The sequence below is a fragment of the Pistacia vera genome, unplaced genomic scaffold (genome assembly GCF_008641045.1).
Source record: "Pistacia vera cultivar Batoury unplaced genomic scaffold, PisVer_v2 Contig844, whole genome shotgun sequence".
Classification (NCBI taxonomy): domain Eukaryota; kingdom Viridiplantae; phylum Streptophyta; class Magnoliopsida; order Sapindales; family Anacardiaceae; genus Pistacia; species Pistacia vera.
Window position 1 is genome coordinate 1 of NW_022196717.1, and position 18,781 is coordinate 18,781.

The 18,781-nt window shown below is 35.9% G+C and overlaps 3 protein-coding genes and 1 pseudogene across 3 annotated transcripts; all 4 read right to left on the bottom strand.

The window, feature by feature from the left end:
* Positions 1 to 168: 168 nt before the first annotated feature.
* LOC116118441 (nuclear cap-binding protein subunit 2-like) lies at positions 169 to 3,573 on the bottom strand. Its single transcript, XM_031404436.1, has 8 exons — positions 3,510 to 3,573; positions 3,191 to 3,414; positions 2,708 to 2,846; positions 2,582 to 2,615; positions 1,988 to 2,098; positions 964 to 1,023; positions 742 to 848; positions 169 to 392 (listed from the first exon to the last, which is right to left on the bottom strand). Exons 1-8 carry the CDS (start codon positions 3,525 to 3,527, stop codon positions 318 to 320), a joined length of 768 nt encoding a protein of 255 aa, XP_031260296.1. The 5' UTR covers positions 3,528 to 3,573; the 3' UTR covers positions 169 to 317.
* A 573-nt stretch (positions 3,574 to 4,146) lies between these two features.
* On the bottom strand, positions 4,147 to 5,913 carry LOC116118439 (reticulon-like protein B17). Its single transcript, XM_031404434.1, has 3 exons — positions 5,442 to 5,913; positions 5,152 to 5,324; positions 4,147 to 4,203 (listed from the first exon to the last, which is right to left on the bottom strand). The coding sequence occupies exons 1-3, from the start codon at positions 5,911 to 5,913 to the stop codon at positions 4,147 to 4,149; spliced, it is 702 nt and encodes a 233-aa protein (XP_031260294.1).
* Positions 5,914 to 9,040: 3,127 nt separating this feature from the next.
* Positions 9,041 to 11,352, bottom strand: LOC116118438 (annotated as a pseudogene).
* Positions 11,353 to 12,747: 1,395 nt separating this feature from the next.
* On the bottom strand, positions 12,748 to 16,811 carry LOC116118440 (mitogen-activated protein kinase 10). Its single transcript, XM_031404435.1, has 8 exons — positions 16,433 to 16,811; positions 14,968 to 15,376; positions 14,430 to 14,557; positions 14,242 to 14,301; positions 13,583 to 13,732; positions 13,295 to 13,450; positions 12,998 to 13,209; positions 12,748 to 12,890 (listed from the first exon to the last, which is right to left on the bottom strand). The coding sequence occupies exons 1-8, from the start codon at positions 16,454 to 16,456 to the stop codon at positions 12,785 to 12,787; spliced, it is 1,245 nt and encodes a 414-aa protein (XP_031260295.1). The 5' UTR covers positions 16,457 to 16,811; the 3' UTR covers positions 12,748 to 12,784.
* Between the last annotated feature and the right edge of the window lie 1,970 nt (positions 16,812 to 18,781).

Sequence of the window (18,781 nt, forward strand, 5' to 3'; positions counted from 1 at the left end):
CCATTATCAAAACGGATGCAAACAACAATAATCTTAATGCACGTTAAAAGGTACACATAAATTTTGAAGTCTCTTCTTCAGTACTCGAGTTACAAGTCTCAAACTTCAGATAATAGCCACCGTTGTTTGAAATATCTTCATATGACACTATGTCAGTTTGTCCCAATATAGAAACTAAGCTTATCAAACAAAAATCAATAGCTTTAGACTTGTTGCAAGAACACTGTATGATCCTCCCATATTTGAGCAGCATGCATTGTTTTTCATCAAGCTGCTGGTATGCCAACAGAAAACACCAAATCACAGCATTAGAATCATTAAGCTCGCCGCTTCCGATCATCATCCTCATCGTCATCAGAGTCGCCACTCTCCCGGAAACGTGGATTCTTCTCCTGTGCATTGAAGAAATGTCAAACTATAAACAATGGAATATTCTGTACATGTTTGCGAAGAAGCAAAAAATTGTATTCTCTTTCACCATTTAAAAAAACAAAGTTGCCAGTGTTATCAATACACTAAAAGTGATATATGCTTTCATTCTACTCTATTCTGCTGACCAAGAATTAAACCTAGACTACAGCTTATTAGATCCCCCTCATTAGCATCTGAAGCAAAATGGCATCATGGAGGCACAGTGGTAACTCAAATTTTCCACTTTTTAAGTAGTAAACCCATAATACAGCTAAAAAGGGTAAAAATCTTAAGATTGAAGAGGGAGGCAGTTAAGCATTTAACAAATACCGGTCTTGAGTCATGATCAGAATTTCTCCTAGATTCATGATCTGAGCTTCTCCTGGAGTTCTCATGTGCATGACGATCATCTTCGCGAAGTCGCTTTCGATGGTAATCTGTTTTCTCAGAAGCAGCAATCAAATAAGATTTCTATAGTTCTACTCAAAGATAGATTAAATATATTCAAATATGTGTAATAGAATTGGGATACAAGGAAGTAAAGGGAGGTACCTCTGCCATGCCTATGAGAACCCCCATGACCATGACCTCCACCATGTCTACCACTACCATCTGCAAAATTAAAATGTCAGAGGTGGGTTTGAAAAAAAAAAATTAAAGACAAGAACTTGAACTTTGATCCAATCAAAAATCATTCCTAGCGGCTGAATACCAAACCTAGTTGAAAACTATAGCTTACCAAAACTACTGGTGGTATATAGGACCCAAAGGCTTCCTAAGACACCTCAGTTAGGGAGGAGTTTTGGGACATGAAGTAGATACTAAAGGAAACTGAAAAAATTATAACCAGTTCATTGCATACATGTTTACACACAGTTTAAAAAGGTTAGATGGCTCTTAAAATGCCTGAACTTCCACTTCTAAAGTTTAGTTTTATGTTCTAACTTCTTGAATTTCTATTTCTCCTCTATGATGTTGAAAAAGTTTTACATTTTCAACTACAATTGAGTTTAGGGAGTAAAATGAATTAAAAAAATAATAATAGTAATAAATTGAGGATAGCATGTTCACAAAAACATACATCTTGACCCAGTATAAACAAACTTCCTAAGATCATTTTGCAACACACAGACATCCCACAGAAGTCACTTGAAAGAGAACCAAAAAAACTTCCTAATAAAAATCTTAGATTCTGTATTCCAGAAACTATTTGTCCTCAAATTAGTGTTCCACAATGAGGCAATATATTCAAGTGCCATAACAGTCAATAAAAACACTCGCAGTAAAGGTAGTTTTTCCGCTTAACAATATTAATAGGTCAAAATTTGACTAATACTTCTGAGTCTGTAGTCAGGCCAGGCAGGATTATATCTTGTCAAGTTCAAAACATTGAATTAGTAGTAAGATGGGTAAATGGCCCAATTTAACGTACACCCAAGACTGCCCCTACTTCTATAGAAATCGAAAAAGAATGTATGAGTCAAACACGGGAGTAATTCCAGCAAACAAGCAACTTGCTAACGACATTCCCAGTCTAAGAATTAAAATTCTACATATAATAGCTCTCAAAACTTACAATGATGGGGCATAACCGGTTGGAAAGAGTTCAATGAACCGGTACCATAATCTACAAGCTGTCTTTGTGCTTCCAACTCTCTTTGAACTAATTTTCCATAACCTCCTCTGCGTACAACATGTTAAGGAAACTGAAAACTGAAAGAGCATTCAACTTTTCAACTAACAACAATAATCAAGGGGGTAAAAAAGGCATCAAATTGAGGGAGCAAATTAAAGAAATTCCCCAAAAGGATGTTCCATAAGTAAACACAAAGGAAAAAGCAACAAAGTACCATGAGGAACATGACAATCCCTTAATCTTTAATATATGCAGACACATAAGAAACCAATTAACGCATTATAAGATGTTGATAGCATAACATCTGTAGCAAACCCTGGCCTAGTATAATAGTATATTGGGAAGACGGCATAAAAAATATCCAAGTGACATTATATGCTCATCTAAAACAGGAAGAACAAGTGTATCTCCAGCCAGTGACTAAACAGACAAAGTTACCGAGGAAACACAAATATTTGTTGAGACTCAAAGAAACCAATGACCAAGTTCAGGTAATATGATACACAGAGTCACAATATGTCACTAAAAGGATATCAGGATCGTAGTCGGTACGATATTCATCCCGAACCTGCAAAAATACAAGAATACACAGAGAATCAAATTAAATCAACCACAGAGGCAGACCACAGGCAATAATAAGTGGCAGGCACCGTAACTCACCTGCCCACCACTTCGACCACGACCCCATTGCCTTCCTTCTTGAAATCCCCAATCAAAATCCACTCGAATAGGACGGTCATCAAGAATTGTACCACTTATATATTTGACACAATCCTCAGTATCTTCTCTAGAGTAGTATCTAACGCACAAAGTTATACAAATATCAGCTTTGGTTAAACATTTAACAAATATCAAACTGCTTTCTACTACTCTGTCATCCATAACCCTATTCTTCAGAGAGGGTACTTATCAGTAAATCAAAATTCCATAAACGCTAACACCAAAGTTCTCTAGACATGGTTTACAAAATAAGCCCATCAGCTCATTCAGGTTAAAATTACAATTCAAGCTATGTATATTGTCATACTTACTAAAGCATACATGCAAAAGAAACAGTAAACGAAGCAATTTTTTTAACATATAAAAGAAAACAAATCACATTACTAACTTCATTTGAAACACAATAACGAAGAAGAGACTTACAAGACAAAACAAAAGCCACAAGGTGTTTTGCTGTTCTTGTCTAAACCCATAATAATCTTCTTAATTTCTCCAGTTCGTGAAAATAGCTCATAGATTTGCTCTTCCGTCGTATAAAACGACATGTTTCCGACATAAACAGTTGTTGACGTCAGCAACGCGTGTTCAAATTCCTCTTGTGTCCCAGGAAACCTTCTATCACGATACGCTGAAAGCTTCGTTTGATCCTACAGAAGAAAGCAAAAAACTGTAATTGGTTCGAAACCCAGTTGAAGTTGTTTGAAGAAAACAATGGAAGCTAAGACATTGAAGTTGATATTACCTTGAACAGAGAAGCCATTGAAGAGGAGAGAGTAGCCGAAGAGAACAAATGTCGGGTCAGAGTACTTGGGTCCGATTTTTTGTTTACTCAGGGATCTGTTTGGTAAGTGTAAATATTGTAACCCGGCAAAGCTTCTTTGTTAATTTGTTTTTATTTTCAGAAAATTTAGGTTGCTATTCATTATTCCATACTTCTCGTAATAATATTTTGAAAAACAGTAAAATTAGGTAATTATTACAAAGTAGAATTTAAAAATTAATAAAAATACCTTTCTAAATTTGTTAATTTACTAAATACCCCTTTAATAAAATATTAAAAATTAATAAAAACACCCCTATCTACCCATTAAATACCGGCAACTAGCCACCACCGTCGAAGGGTGATTGGAGTCGCTGTATCAGTGCATGGTCTGGCCGGTCGTACGCTAGAAAATGCCTAATCTATGGCTAGATTTGGCCATTGACGACCAGATCTGGCCGCGTTTGGTCGTCAACGATGGCTAAAGATATGACTGTTGTTGACGACTAGCTACAACCAAAGATCTAGCATTTTTTGACCAAATTTACCGCTTGGATCTGGCCGGTAGTACGTCGATCTAGCCTTTTCTGGTTAGATAAAAACTAGATCCACCGTGGATCTAGCCAGCTTGTTTCCTTTCCTTTGACTTGGCCTCTATCATTTTGAGTGAGCCAACCTTTATTGTATTGAACACGGAAACATTCTTATGAAAATGGGACCAGTTCACAAGTCCGCTTTTCGGGTGGTCAACAAAGGGAAGGAAAAGTGCTAAGGAACCCATCTTTGCACAAGGTAAGTAAATCCAACCAACTTGAGTTTTAAACAAGCTTTTTGTGTAGAGATGTATGCATGATTAGTATGTAGTATGATTGATGAGAAAATTGAATTGAGATGAGTAGCTATTTTTGTAGTTGTTGGATAGATTCCATGTATGAGAAGTGTTGTTGATATGTTGTGTATTGAGAATGGAGTTTGAGATGAAGTTTGAGAGATGTTGTGTAATCCTTTTTGGGAGTGCTTTTCTTGACAGGGATTATGAGTAATTGAGGGAGTTTTTCCCCAATTTGGGTGGCTAGAAAAATGAAGTTTAGTAGTAATTTTCGTAGGGTGGTTATATGCACATGAGATGTTTGAGGAAATGCCTAAGTGAAATCTGCCCTGTCACTGCCGTAACTTTCTAAGTAATTTTTGAGTATCTTACGGTTCGAACTGGGCTGAGACCAAAACAGAGAAGTTGTAGCCCTGTTTCTAAGCTTTGAAACGAGACCAGAACCGTAGTAATCCGAGGTGTATAGCATAAGTTATGGCCGTTTTAGTGTGACTGGTGCAGAATGACTGTTTTGAGGAAATCTTGTAGTTGGCATTTCATTAGTGCATTAGGGAGCATGAGATAGCTCTACACCTTTGTTTATACACTTGAGAAGTAGCTTGAGATTTAGTATAGAATGTGAGTATAAGTTCTTTAAGAGTTAAGAGAATAGAGTAGGTTGTGCGATGGGGAACCCGTGAGTAATGGGTAGAGTATTCCCGCATGTACGCCGCATTGAGAGCGCGGCATGAGTATCAGATAGAGAAGTGGTGTAGCCCGTGAGAGTGCATGCGGATGAGGGCTATACCCGAGTACCCGAGAGAGAGANACACACCTAAAGCTGACTCCTTTTGTAAAACAAGAAGACAAGAAACATAAACATCCAAGACCAAACCAAAGGCTCGACTTTGCAACATCTCTCCACATTATCAAATCAACAAACAAATGCCCGATTCGATCAAGATTCCCGTGACCACCATCATCCATTTCTAAATCCACCACATCACCATCAAACCAATCATAAATAAAAGAAGAATAAAAAGTAAAAATAAAGAATAAAAAATAAATGAAACCAAAAAAACAATCAAAGAATCATCAACACATACTTGGAGATAAACTCGAAGAAGGAACACAAGGGACCAAACTAAGCTTCTCTTTCTTTGACCGCACGCTATGCCTCCTTTTTCTTAGTTTCCCAATCTCATCCACTAACCCAATATCTCTCTCTTCCCTCATTATCTCAATCTCCGATCGTCTCCTTAGCCTCCGGTTATTCCTCGGAGACCCACAACCGGATATGCCCATTTGAGCTCCTCTTGTTTTGCATCTCCTACGAGACCCAGTTGATTCCAGAGCCACCTCCTCAGCCGCATCAAGACGATCAGCTAAACGGGTTCTTGATTTTCTCAACGGAGAAGGTGAGAGTAGGAGTAATTCTGGGAGAGGAAGAGCGAGAGATACCGAAGAGGGTTTCTTGGGAGGAGATATGAGGTCTAGAGAAAGATGTGGCGGCTCTTCAGAGCTCATTCTTGCGAGGCGCGAGGCTGATTTGGTTTGAGAACTGGGGTTTGAATCCATTGATTTTGTGAACTGAATTGAACTGAACTGAACTGATTAAAGACAAAATATTTTGAGAGGATTCTGCGTTCTTGAAAAAAAATGTTTTAGTAGTGCATTCTGATTTGTGAGAAATTGGTGGGATTTGAATGGATTGAGTTAAGAAGGAATTTTGGCTTTGAGGGAAATTTGATAATAATGGTAGGAGCCGTTAGAGAGAGAAAAGAGTTTTTTTTTAATTTCTTTATGTGAAGTTTGAATTTTTTTTGGCGGCGGGGACAGAGGAACGATGAACTTCAACGGTAAGAAATTGAAGGCCGTTTGATTTGTGCCGTTTGTGGGCCTTTTTTACTGTTTAGTGGGGTGCCATTTGTCAACCTCGGAACTTGGATTCTGTTGTAGGCTTTTGTAACTAATAAGTGACGAGATAGGTTACTTTGGATGGTTTAATAAAAGGGCGAACAACAAGTTCCCACGCAAGGTTTGGCCTAAGGACCGGTTGCCACCCGAAAAGTTTTAAAATGACAGAGTCCACCTATCCATCCAATTTCTCTGTTAATTTCAACTGCAGAAGGACAAAACAGTAAATTTAGTTTATTTTATTTTTAAAATTTGGTAACCCTACAAGAATGCTTCACTAATCCTCTACATCATTTGATGAATGCTTTCTCAATTGATTTACAAACCCCCCGATATCAGTCTCCTGTAATTACAACTCAAATTATCATCACGCTTTAAACTTTAATCATTGAACAAGAACAAAAGCAAAAATTTTCCCAAAAAAAACCGACTTTAAAGCTTTGAATGTTATATCCATGTTTGCCAAACTTTGAAGTAGATTAATCGGAGAATCTTCATACTGAAAATCAAAAACAGGATCAAACTCATCTCATAAAATTCATAAAAACAAAAACTTAAAATGAAAAAAAATAAATAAATAAAGAAACCAGGTCAGGATCTTCAAGATGTTCTTTAATTTCAAGAACTCCTTCCTGTTCATCGCAAACAAACCGTTATAAGGATCCACATCATCACCATGATCATCAACAGAACGGGGCGTGTAGGGTAATATGTGGCCTTTATTCAAGCCTTCATGTTCAATCTCCTTCTCAATCTTAATGTCAACTCAATTAACCCGATTATCTCCCCCACCACCGAAGTCGTAGTTTCGATAGCGCTTGGAAATACACGTGTTCGCTTAGTCACCTCTTCCCCTGAGCAAAACCCATCTCAAACACACCACCAAACTTCAATTCTTTCTCAACACACAACAATCATCAATAAAAAAAAATCATATCAAAAAAGCAATCAAATAAAAAAGTCTTCTCTTGGCCAACTCGGTTTTGACTCAGTTTGGCCGGCAATTGAAGCTTCTTGGCTGCACAAATCAAGCCAGCATGTGTCTCTTGCATTGCGCCTTTGGCCAATGCAAGAGCCTTAGGTTTCGGCCAGATCTGGCCAACAGCGGCCACTGCCAGAGTGAGGAAAGATAAGAAGAGAAGAAAAAGGAAAGGGAAGAGAGAAAAGGAAGCAAGAAATGAAAAGAGAAGGGAAGACATAAAGCGGCCTGGTGCGATTGAAAGAGGAAAGATAAGAAGAGAAGAAAGAAAGAAGAAAGAAGGAAAGAGAAGAAGAAAATAATTGGGCTTTTGTTTTTTAAGTTTATATATTGGGGGATAAAAGGACATAATTATCCTTCAATTATTTTCTGAAATTATCATTCTATCCTTCTGCAGTTGAAATTAATGGAGAAATTGGATGGACGGGTGGGAAACTGTCGTTTTGAAACTTTTTGCGTGGTAACTGGTCGTTAGGCCAAACCTTAGGTGGGAAGTTGTTGTTCACCCTTAATAAAATAATAACATTAAAGTACGCTTTATTTACCTGATATTCACTACAGACTTGTAGCTTTCTCTCTTAAAAGGAATTGTTTTGCAAGCCTTTTTTACTTAAGGATTTTTGTATTAAAAAGCAAAAATTTTTATCTAGTACCTGATGAGTGATGAACTGATGATAACAAAATTATCCAAAAATAGATTCTGAAAGATAGCTAGCTAATGGTAATGGGCATTTTTCCAGAATATATATTCTCTTTTGGATTTGTCTGACTAACAATATGCAAATATTAGTGGATTAGGGTCTCATCATCTTATCAAATCAACAATATGGATTCTGAAGTATTGCCCATCATCTCATCATCCATTCACGAATTTGTAAATATCAACTTTACATAAGTTGTATTATTCTCTTTCGAAGATTAGTTGAAGTGTACGTAAATTAACTCGAATATCATAACTAAAAAAAAAAAAAAAAGTAAAGTTTACATAAATAATTTAGGGTTGTTATGCCATAAAATTTCTGATATGTGATTCACGTCACATATCCTTGCAATTATATAAACTTGAATATTGTGCTATCACCTAACTGGCTCCCTTAAAAATCAAGTTGTCATCAACAAAGGGCCACTTGGCACAACGCCAAGAAGTCATAAGAATTTGAGAAAGAAACAATTGCTACGCTTTGCAATTTTTTCAAGCCCGCAAGTAGATAATCATTTCATTAAAAAAGCAGCTGTATATAAATTGACCATTGATACGCATTGAAGAGGGACAGATAAAAACTGGGTGTACATTCGATTTTAGCCATTATTCTCAATCTTTGTATCCTTATGAGCGATATTAAAAAAATAATCAAAAAATAATAAAATAATAATAGATATAAGACTTGCTTATAGCACTTGAACCACTCTTTTATCAATCTTTTATTTATGTTTTTTCAAACATATAATATCATTACGTTACAAATACTTTCATAATCACCTCACATATAGATTCGTAACAGTTTGCATATACTTATTTTATTGATATCAAAATCGCACATCAACAAAGGTTATATACTATGCTATTGAATGTGACTGAGTTAATTTATATTGGTACTAGGATTTTAATTCAAACCAAACTAATAAACAACATTAATATAATAATATTACTCATTAATTGCATAACCATTCAGTGTCAAACATTTGCCACCAATTGAAGTTTATTTTAGTAGACAAGACACCAAATATTTTGATTTTCGCTTGATTATGTTGAATCAAAACGCGGGGACACCAAATACAGGATCCTGGGCCCAACTGCCCGACAGATTTTTATTTTTGCCTGGCATGCCTCAGGCAGAAGCTCTTTATCCTCTCAATCCCATCTTCAAAGAGTTTCTACATCAAGGGCAAAACATAAGCGAAGCCAATTCTTCAGTCCCACAATCACCCCTGCAAATATTAATAATGTGCTTAACTCTAATTCCTCAAATTACATCTACTGTAGATGTGGCATTTCATAGCAACCATTAGATGATTTCCGATCATAATTCAACAGAAGTAAAAATGAAATCATAATTCTACCAAAACAAGAAAGGAATCAAAGAATTGAAGTGCTCTCTTTATTGTTCACCTGGCAAAACAATCACGGATTCCTCCTTAGCTAACTTGAAACAGAAGTCCACATCGTCATCAATACCTTGAAGATACGACACGTCCAACTTCGCCTGGAATTGATAAACAAAATATAACCTCAAATAATTTATCAATGTAATGTTAATTGTAACAGCTTCATTACAGTTACAGACTCACCATTAGAAACACAGATCCTGCAGGTTTTGTTGGGCAAGTAATGCAAGGATTCTCTTTAATTCTCTCACAAAGAATTTCTGAATTTTCTCAGAGCAGGTTAATACTTTTAAAGAAGAAATCACTTTCTGTTTTCTCAAGGACTTCCGGAAGTGCGGCCTGTTAATTGCATTAAACATGTTCAAATGCAAATGTACAAAGTATGAACAAAGAAAAGCATGACAATCAAACTATGATGACTAATAAGTCTTCTGAATCTAAGTAATATTATTTGTCTCTTATTGAGTACCTGAATGAATGTTACGGGATCGGAGATGATATTGAGACAAGCCTTTAGGTAATCCGCAATCTGTGAGGGCATTAAAATACAATTGGTGAACTTGCCTGAATATAAAAACTGAACGAAATAGAGAAGCAACAGGAACAAAATAATAATAGTTAAACAAAACAAACAGTAAACAAAGAAAGTAATACGCGCGATTTACCCTGGTTCATCCAATGTGGGCTACGTCCAGCTGAGTCAATATTATTGCAATATGCCTCACCTCTCTCGTTTACAATGAATGAATTGTTCTCACACCCATAACAAGAGAAAAGTATTTTTATATACTAGGTTTAAGAGATTAAACCTAGTTTTACAAGAATTCCTATTCCTAAGCCCAACCCAAAAAGGAATTAATAACTTAAAAGGAATCCTACAGCGGTTATACATGGAAAAGCCCAAAACCGCCTACAGCGGGACTCCCGAGTGCGTCTCCGTTACCCATTAATGCTGAAGTAGTCGACAACTCCAACAAAAACTAGTCTAAAGATGCAAGGAGAGAGAGAAAAGAAGAACCTTTGATTTTTGGAGGTTGCCACTGGGATCACATGTCAGAGGCCAACCGAGTTTCCAACCAGTAACAGCCCATCTCTTTGATATGGAACCAAGAGTAATAACAGGAACAATTGGTGCAAAAACTCACACGCGCACAAATGATTTACTTCCAAAAGTGAGATGACCATAGACTTCATCTGTAATCACCAGAATCCCAAGCTCTTTTGCTGTCTCTGCTATCCGAAATTCAACAAAATTCCACTATGAGAACCAACAGTACATGATAAATAAAGAGCATAATGTGCATTGATGATCAAACCTTCTTCAAATGGTCATAGGAGAAAACATTCCCACATGGACTTCCTGGGTTAATAGTGAGAATACCAACAGTATTCTCATCTGCAGGAGCTTTAACACCATCAAGATCCACTTCCCAGCCTTTTTCAGGAAGAAGATCATAGTGACGAACTTCAAGGTGGCTAAATGCACAACGAGCATCATAATTTGGGAAACCTACTCTAGGCAGCAAAATATTGGCAACTGGATAAGCAAAAACTGTCACAATGATTTCCATCGCCTGGGCACAGCCTGATGTGATATAAACATCTTCTGGAGATAACTTGTATGGAAGGTCTCGGGATAGATAATCAGCAACAGCCCTACTCATCAATAGATTTATATAATTCGGAACAAGCTTGGAAACATTCAACTTCATACTATAAGAAATTATGTAGTTAAGCTACTTTCTAGCAGGAAGAATACCAAGAAATGGGGCCTAACAATTGAATTTAGCAGATTGAAGAGCATCGACAACTGCTTTTTCAACTGTGTGACTGGTACGAATGCTAGACAAAGCACGAGGGTCACCATGGCTAAGTGGAATAACAAGCCTTTGATCTGCTTCATTGACACTCTGCCTCAGCTTACTCAGGGTGCCTCTGACGGTGACAGTTATATCTATACCTGGGTTCAGTTCTTCATTTACTCTAGAACTCCATTTCTTCCACATTTTCTCCATATGTTTCCAGTTCTTCCTTTAGATATTTCCCTTGAAATCAGTAAAGACTCTTCCTTATTGGGTTTGAGCTTAGGAATATGAATCCTTATAAAACTAGGTTTTGTCACTTTAAACCTAGTATATAAACATATTTTTCTCCTATTATGAGTGTGATAGCAATCATAGGACAATTTATTCATTATAAACGAAAGAGATGAGAAAGTATTACAATAATATTGACTCAGTTGAACGTAACCCATATTGTCCGTGATTTGTTTTATTGTTATGTTGGTTTCATTGTTCTCTCTATTTCGTTCACTTGATACGAGGTTTGGTGCAGGGAGCTACTAAGTGCTAACCACATATGGCCAGATGACTAATACAAGATTCTTTTCTACCATTAAAACTGACGGAGAGAGAACATGGAATTTAATCTTTCATTGAGCTGGTCTTGTGTCAAAACTACATTGGTTTAAAGTTGACAGTAGTTTTTCTCTGCTTTTAGATTTGTTGACCCTATACAAATTGTCAATCCACTTCTGACCCATATCCAAGTTCACTAGGCTTGACCCTATCTAATCATATCTTTAAAACTATGTGCACATTCTGTTCTGCACGAAACTAGATTGTTTTGTTGTGTTATCCTTAGTAGGGAAATAGATCTTTCTTGCAAATTACATTTTGAGAGGCTGAAAGCTTGTCAGTATGTAAGATTTGTTGTCATGACACTTTTGAAATCTACTCTATTTGGGTGGCAATTTATAAGCCAGGACCTCACTAATGCATCTGGCATCACCGTTAAAGGGGTGGTGATGAAGTTAACGGACAATATCAACAAAGATGATCCACGACACACCATTACTTAGGCCATGGCAACCCCTCCACCTTTCCCAGCTTTTTGTACTGCTGCTGTAGCCGAAGATGCCGTTGTTCATGCCCTCCGCTCCGCCAATTATAATTGCTATTCACCCACTACTGGTGTTCTCCCTGCTAGAAGGTAGATTTAACAGTTTAGGCATGAGCATATGCTGATTTAAGTATGTTTTTGTTGTGAGTTGGATAGATATTATACTAAAATATTTTTTTTTTTAAAGATAAAATTGTATTGTTTTTCTAGTGATAAGGTAAGTGAACGCTATTTGTTTATTGACTGTTGTGTTCGAAGTTTTTTGTGATATGTTTGTAGCTAAGTCAGAAATACTCATATAGATAGTCCAAGAATTGAACGTACACTCAAAAACACACATATCATTAATTTTGGAAGGTTAGATACAATCTCAGTGATTAAAAGATTCATTAATCAAACGGAGGAGATTATAGAGTCGTTGNAAAAAAAAAAAAAAAAAAAATGAACTTTATATCTTGTCCACTCGTTACTAGGCAAGACAAAAATAACAACTTTGATGAACAACGACCATTACAGACTGCAAAGTAAGTGAATGGACAAATGGCCCTACCTAGGAAGAGATACATGCTTTCTTTCAGGTGGAATTACTGGCCCACTTTTACCAATATTCTCTTCAAGATGTGCAAACTGCTTTCTAAATTGATCAACAGCACTGTAAAAAAAAATGGACAAAAAGTCAGGATAATGCAGAGACCCAAAGATTATGAACGCAGCTCAACAAGATCAAAACCGAAAAGCATCAACCAAGAAAAGTATAACCTTGGGTAAAGGAAATTTGTTCTCTCAGTTCCATTTATGTAGTCCTTGAGCAACTGAGGATGGTATTCTAATATCTCCCGGAAAATTAGCTCTCGGATATCCTCCTTTGTGACCCTCCGCCTCTCAAACTCAAACTCCATCTTTGAAATTGGCTGACAAGAAGGCTCCCTCTCAACTTTAGCCAGTCCTTTGAAATAAGGATCTGCCAGTGCCTGAAAGAACACCAAACCAAAACATTTATAATCCACCAAAACAAACAGACCATATTTAGTAAATTCTTCTAATCTAATAACAAACCTCTTCAGCAGTTGGCCGGTCTTTTGGATCAAAGGCCAGCAACCTTTCCAACAGTCGCAGAGCCAAAGGATCTGCATTTGGAAATTTTTGTGCAAACTGCACTGGCTGCTTTTTCCTCATGCTAGTTAAGTATCTCCTAGCCTTGTCGTTTCTAACCTGCAAAAAGAAAAAAAAAAAAAAAAAATATGAATAAGACAAGCATTTTCATGGGACTAGGACCAGCAAGACGATGCTAACAATGGGACTAGGACTAGCAAGACGATGCTAACAAAAGAATAATTTGAATACCCGAGAGATAGTATCTAATGAAGGTGTGCCAAGCAGATCTGTCATTAAATCCAACTGATGAACAACATTTTTTCCAGGAAAAAGAGGCTTCCCGGTTAACACCTCTGCGAATATGCAACCGATGCTCCATACATCAATTGCTGGTGTGTACTGCATCCACATGCCATCATACATTAAAACTCTCAAAAAATGGAGATTTTAAGCCACAAAGGAAGAAGAATTAAATTTCCAAAAGTTACCAGAGCAAGAACGCATTAAACAATATTCACATAAAATAAAAATATCATAAAAATATTGATTTTGACTGCAGGTTTCCCATCGCACCAGACAATGAACTTAAAAGAGACATATACTAGATAACTCAATCAAATGTAACATCTAGCTAGGCACTCAACTACTTTAATTATACAAACCAAGGGACATCATACAACTGTCATTAACCCCAATGTGGGTTCTAATTCTTCCAAAGCCATGTTGAGATGATTCTAAAAGTTACTCATCTCCAAACACATAATATGCACACCTAGAAGTTATGATAGGCCACTCAGAGCGCAAGTATACAACACTGAGCCCGTTGCACACTTTTGATTATAAAGCATCAGACAATTATGTATCAAGTTTACAGCGTCAATAAATTCGAAACAGAAGCAAAGCCATACCTTAGAAAAAAATGATCCACAGAGCTCTGGAGCTCTATACCATCTTGTAGCAACATAATCCTGTAAATGCACCACAACTGCAAAGTAAGTTCCCATAATTTTAAAAAATAAGATACTTTATACAACAAATATTTTGTAAGATATTAATGTAACAATCATCACAAATCTAACATCTATCAAAGACATACCGTCCAAAAAATTGTAGTAGGTGTGTCATTAAATGCAACTCTTGCTAACCCAAAATCACAGATTTTCAGTTTACAGTTTGCATTGGCCAATATATTCTTTGGTTTTAAATCCCGATGGTAGACATTTGCTGCAATGAACTACATAACATTAGATATGTACCACCTCCCTCCCCAAAAAAGGTGGAGAAATTGGGAAAATAGAAGAAAACAAAGCGAATATAGAATGACAACAATACATATTATCCAAGTTGAGGGGGCTGGCAAGCATATATAGAGAAAAGCATGTTCACAGAAATAAAGGCAAATGCAGTTTGCAGAAATAAAGGCAAATGCGGTTGTCAGACATAAGGGCAGTAAAACGGATTGTTCTGTCTAAAATAGTACGGCAGGAAAAATAATATCATGGTGATGTCTTTTGAACTAAAACTTATGCATCTACATTTATTGCAATTAGTCGCCCCCATTTTTGGGGTTAACAAAGATCAAGAAAAGCCAAAAACTTGATAGAGTGACAACATGAGTTACAGGGTGAATATACCTGTATGAATATACTTTAATGCACGAAGGAGCTGGTAAAGGAAAAACTGATAGTGTTCTCGTGTCAAATCATCATTGGCTTTAATGACTTGATGGAGATCTGACTCCATGAGCTCAAAAACAACATAAATATCTTTAAATTCCCTTCTAGAAGGTGGCAGCATAATGTGTTTTATTTCTACAATATCAGGATGCCGTAAAAGTCTGAGCAGCTTTATCTCCCGAAGAATACGAGCAGCATCAGAGATGTGTTCGAAAATATCATGTATTTTCTTAATTGCCACTTTTTCACCAGTATGCGTGTCAATGGCAGAGCAAACAACACCATAACTTCCTTTCCCAATAACTTCCTGAATTTTGTACCTATTAGCATCACCATACTCGGAGAAGAACTCCATCTCTGAAGAATTCTGGAAATAGAAACACAAGTCAGGCTAGCATACCAACACATACCAATTAAACAGATTAGTAAGCACATGTATATACAAGTACACAGTTACATAGTCTCTTAGGGTAAGATTCATGCAGATACTGTATAAGCAGGTTAAAAATTGACAATGATACTTCTCTTGCGTCGCTAAAATATAATAATAGCGTTAAAAAGCATACCAACCAGATGCTACCATTGTGAATACATTTTTTTTATAAATCTAACATGTAAAAATACAATATAGGAATGAGAATCTTGCTTTCCATGTTACATTAATTGAATCCTCTTTAAATTTTCTCATGATATAGCAAGTATGGCATTAAGTAGAAGATAATACATGGTTAAAAAAGTAATCAATATCAATATTGTTAATTGGGTATAAATCATTTTAGGAAAAAAAAAAACTTGTAAGAAAATATACATTTAAAGCTCAAATACATGGTTAAAAAAGTAATCAATATCAATATTGTTAATTCGGTATAAATCATTTTAGGAAAAAAAAAAACTTGTAAGAAAATATACATTTAAAGCTCAAAGATGTATATAGGGAAGAAGAACAGGGGAGGCTCCCAAAAGAGAAAAAGGAAAAAATACAATAAATATGGAATTTTCCTTATGCAACTTATACCGCTGAAATCAATGAGTTCTTACATGTACCCGTTTACATCTTCTCCTCCAAAAACAAGAAAACCTTAAAGGGTTTCTCTCAGTTTATTAAAAAGTTGTCCAATTCTCAATTATTTTATGAACAATGAGATTATAATGTTCCTTTGGTTTAACTTTGATCGCGTAAATCAGAAAACAGTAATTTATCAAGTCCCAACAAATGCAAGCAGTTATAACCTTAGAATTGTTTGGATACGCGTAATTTATCCCTTTCAAAGAATCAGAACACCAAGAAAAACAAAACAAACCGAAAGCGTAACAAGGAGAGAGAATCAGGGCCGATGCGATCATAAACAAAAAATGAAATAAATCCGAATTGAAATAAACCAATCACAAAGGAGAGTATAGTGTAATGATAATTAATTAATACCTTCTTGCGTTGATCTTGCTGCATAATTTAATTTGAGAAAATAAACAAAAAGATGAATTCAAATCAACCGCATTTGCCCCGTCTTTCCCCGCTTCTGATAACAAGGCCACAGTCCCACCACAGTCCTTCCTCATACACACTTGGCTCCCAACGAAATTACCATCGACAACGACTAACATAACACAACATAAAATCAATCACCACAACAACTTCTGTTCTTGGATCTTGAACCAGCTATTGCTTTTGCTTTTGCTTTTCAAGGTTGCCGAAGAGTGTGGGAGCTGCAAGATCTCCAACACCGACAACGTGAAGAAGTTTTAGAGAAAGAAAGAAGGGTAGGAGTGGGAGAGAGAATAGTAATATTTACGGCTTGTGGCATGAATCTGGGGATATATAGAGTTTTACTGCATTTTTCTTTTTCTTGTGTTGTCTGACTTGGCTTATCGGATAATGTATAATATTAATATACGGTATAATGTGACTCCAAACGCTAGTGGCATATCATGTAATTATGATGGTTTTTTAGGTTGGATATGTAGGGGGATTCTAGGAGGTAGTACACGTGTCGTCTACTTATGCCAAAGAGTTGGGCTCAGTTTGACACGTGGAAAGTTAAAGGTTTGGAACCAATTATGGTGAGCACACCTTATCATTCTGAATTTATAGATGCATGGACGTTAACTAATACTTAGGATTCGTTGAATGTTCTATAAACTAATTCGTAGTATCTATTAAATATTTTACAAATCAAAATCTCAAAGTTTAAATTTAGAAACTTAAAAATTAAATAAATTTTTTTGACCATCAAACTAACTCCATAAGGTTAATAATGTGAAGAAATGTTAATTGTAGGGCAAAGTGGGCATCAGGTTTTCATTGTGAACAACATGGCAAAAGTCTACAAACCAGCGCATGTATAAAATAATAATTAATTAATAATTCACCAAACTTTGTAACATTCTTTTAATCTCACCGCCGTCGCTGCCTGAAAACCATCTCCACACCAAACCCTGCCTTCCAATTTTGACGTTTCATCCATCTCAATTTGACTAATTTAAACCATTATTTTCGGGTTATGCATTGCAAACAGACCACTGCGATCCAATTTCCTTCAACGTAAAGTTGCTTGGTGTTTCTCTCTCTCTCTCTCTCTGGGTATATAATGTTACTATCTCCGCTGCTGATCAAGTTTTTAAGTACAACAGGTTGTGGTTATAAACTAACAGTCAGGAGTGAAGGAAATGTAACGTTTGTTGTTGTTCGATTCTCGTCAACATTATAGCGGATTTCTTTGAACTTTTCCATACCCTACTTGTTTTTTATTTTTATTTTTTGGATAGCAATAAGATTAATCTTTTCAACTAGTAAAATGCCTTGGACCAAATTTTAACACACACACACACACACACAAAAAAAGGTATTTGGTAAGAATGGATTTTCAGTCGATATCCAATAACCAAGAAGGTAGGTAATTTGGTTGAATGTTATTATTATTCAAATTTGGTTGAATGTTATTATTATTCAAATTAGGAGGCGAATTGAGACAGTTAAGGATAACTTAATTGTTAGTTAATCCGCCCGAGTTGATCTTGGTCAAGGACCCAACTCACCAAAGTTATCAACTAATTTAAGAAATTTCAAGTCAAAATGTCAAATAATAATGATAAAAAGATAATTCTATATGATTGAAATAAATTCGACCTACACAATCATATATACATAATTGATTAAGCTGTAATTCTTTGTTATATTAATGCTATTCTTTATTATTACGCATATATAGCTACGTGTTACTTGTTGCGTTGTCAAAGTCATTGTTATAAAGAATTCGAAGTGACTTTAAAAATTAAAAAAGATTTTGAACTTGTCATGGTTATGTCTTGACTTGGATGAATATATGTAAATTATATTGTGAAAAAAAGGAACAGGTTTGAGGATTCTGCCTTGTGAATTTCATTGCATGCTCTATCATCTTAAAGTAATGACTTGAAAACCAATCGATGAAGACAAATAAAATGTCTCAATCCAACACAAATATTCATATCTTCATTTGCCAACGACTACCTTCCACTATTAAATACCTAGCATCTTCTCACTTATTCCGATAACCTTATCAAATCTTAATAAGAGTTTTAAAGAAGATCACACACACCCACTATCATTAAAAGTTTCCTATTAAAGTTGACAGATAATCCCACCGGTTATCTGATGATAAATAAACAAAATGAGGTTTTATGAGTTTTTGAGTTTGAGTATCTCTCTGATATTAACAGGGGTGAGTGGTCATTAAAGCTCTTATCCGATCAATAATTCCAAGATCTCGAATGATTAGTTAAGGTGCACGTATTA

Excerpts from the sequence above, each read along its gene's own strand:
- LOC116118441 (XM_031404436.1), bottom strand. Across the intron at positions 2,616-2,707 it reads GTGGTCGAAGTGGTGGGCAG|GTTCGGGATGAATATCGTAC; the intron begins GTGAGTTACGGT and ends GTATTTTTGCAG. Across the intron at positions 849-963 it reads TTCTCATAGGCATGGCAGAG|ATTACCATCGAAAGCGACTT; the intron begins GTACCTCCCTTT and ends CTGAGAAAACAG.
- LOC116118440 (XM_031404435.1), bottom strand. The coding sequence starts at position 16,456 with ATGCAGCAAGATCAACGCAAGAAG. Across the intron at positions 15,377-16,432 it reads AGCAAGATCAACGCAAGAAG|AATTCTTCAGAGATGGAGTT; the intron begins GTATTAATTAAT and ends TTCTATTTCCAG. Across the intron at positions 13,210-13,294 it reads ACCGGCCAACTGCTGAAGAG|GCACTGGCAGATCCTTATTT; the intron begins GTTTGTTATTAG and ends GTGTTCTTTCAG.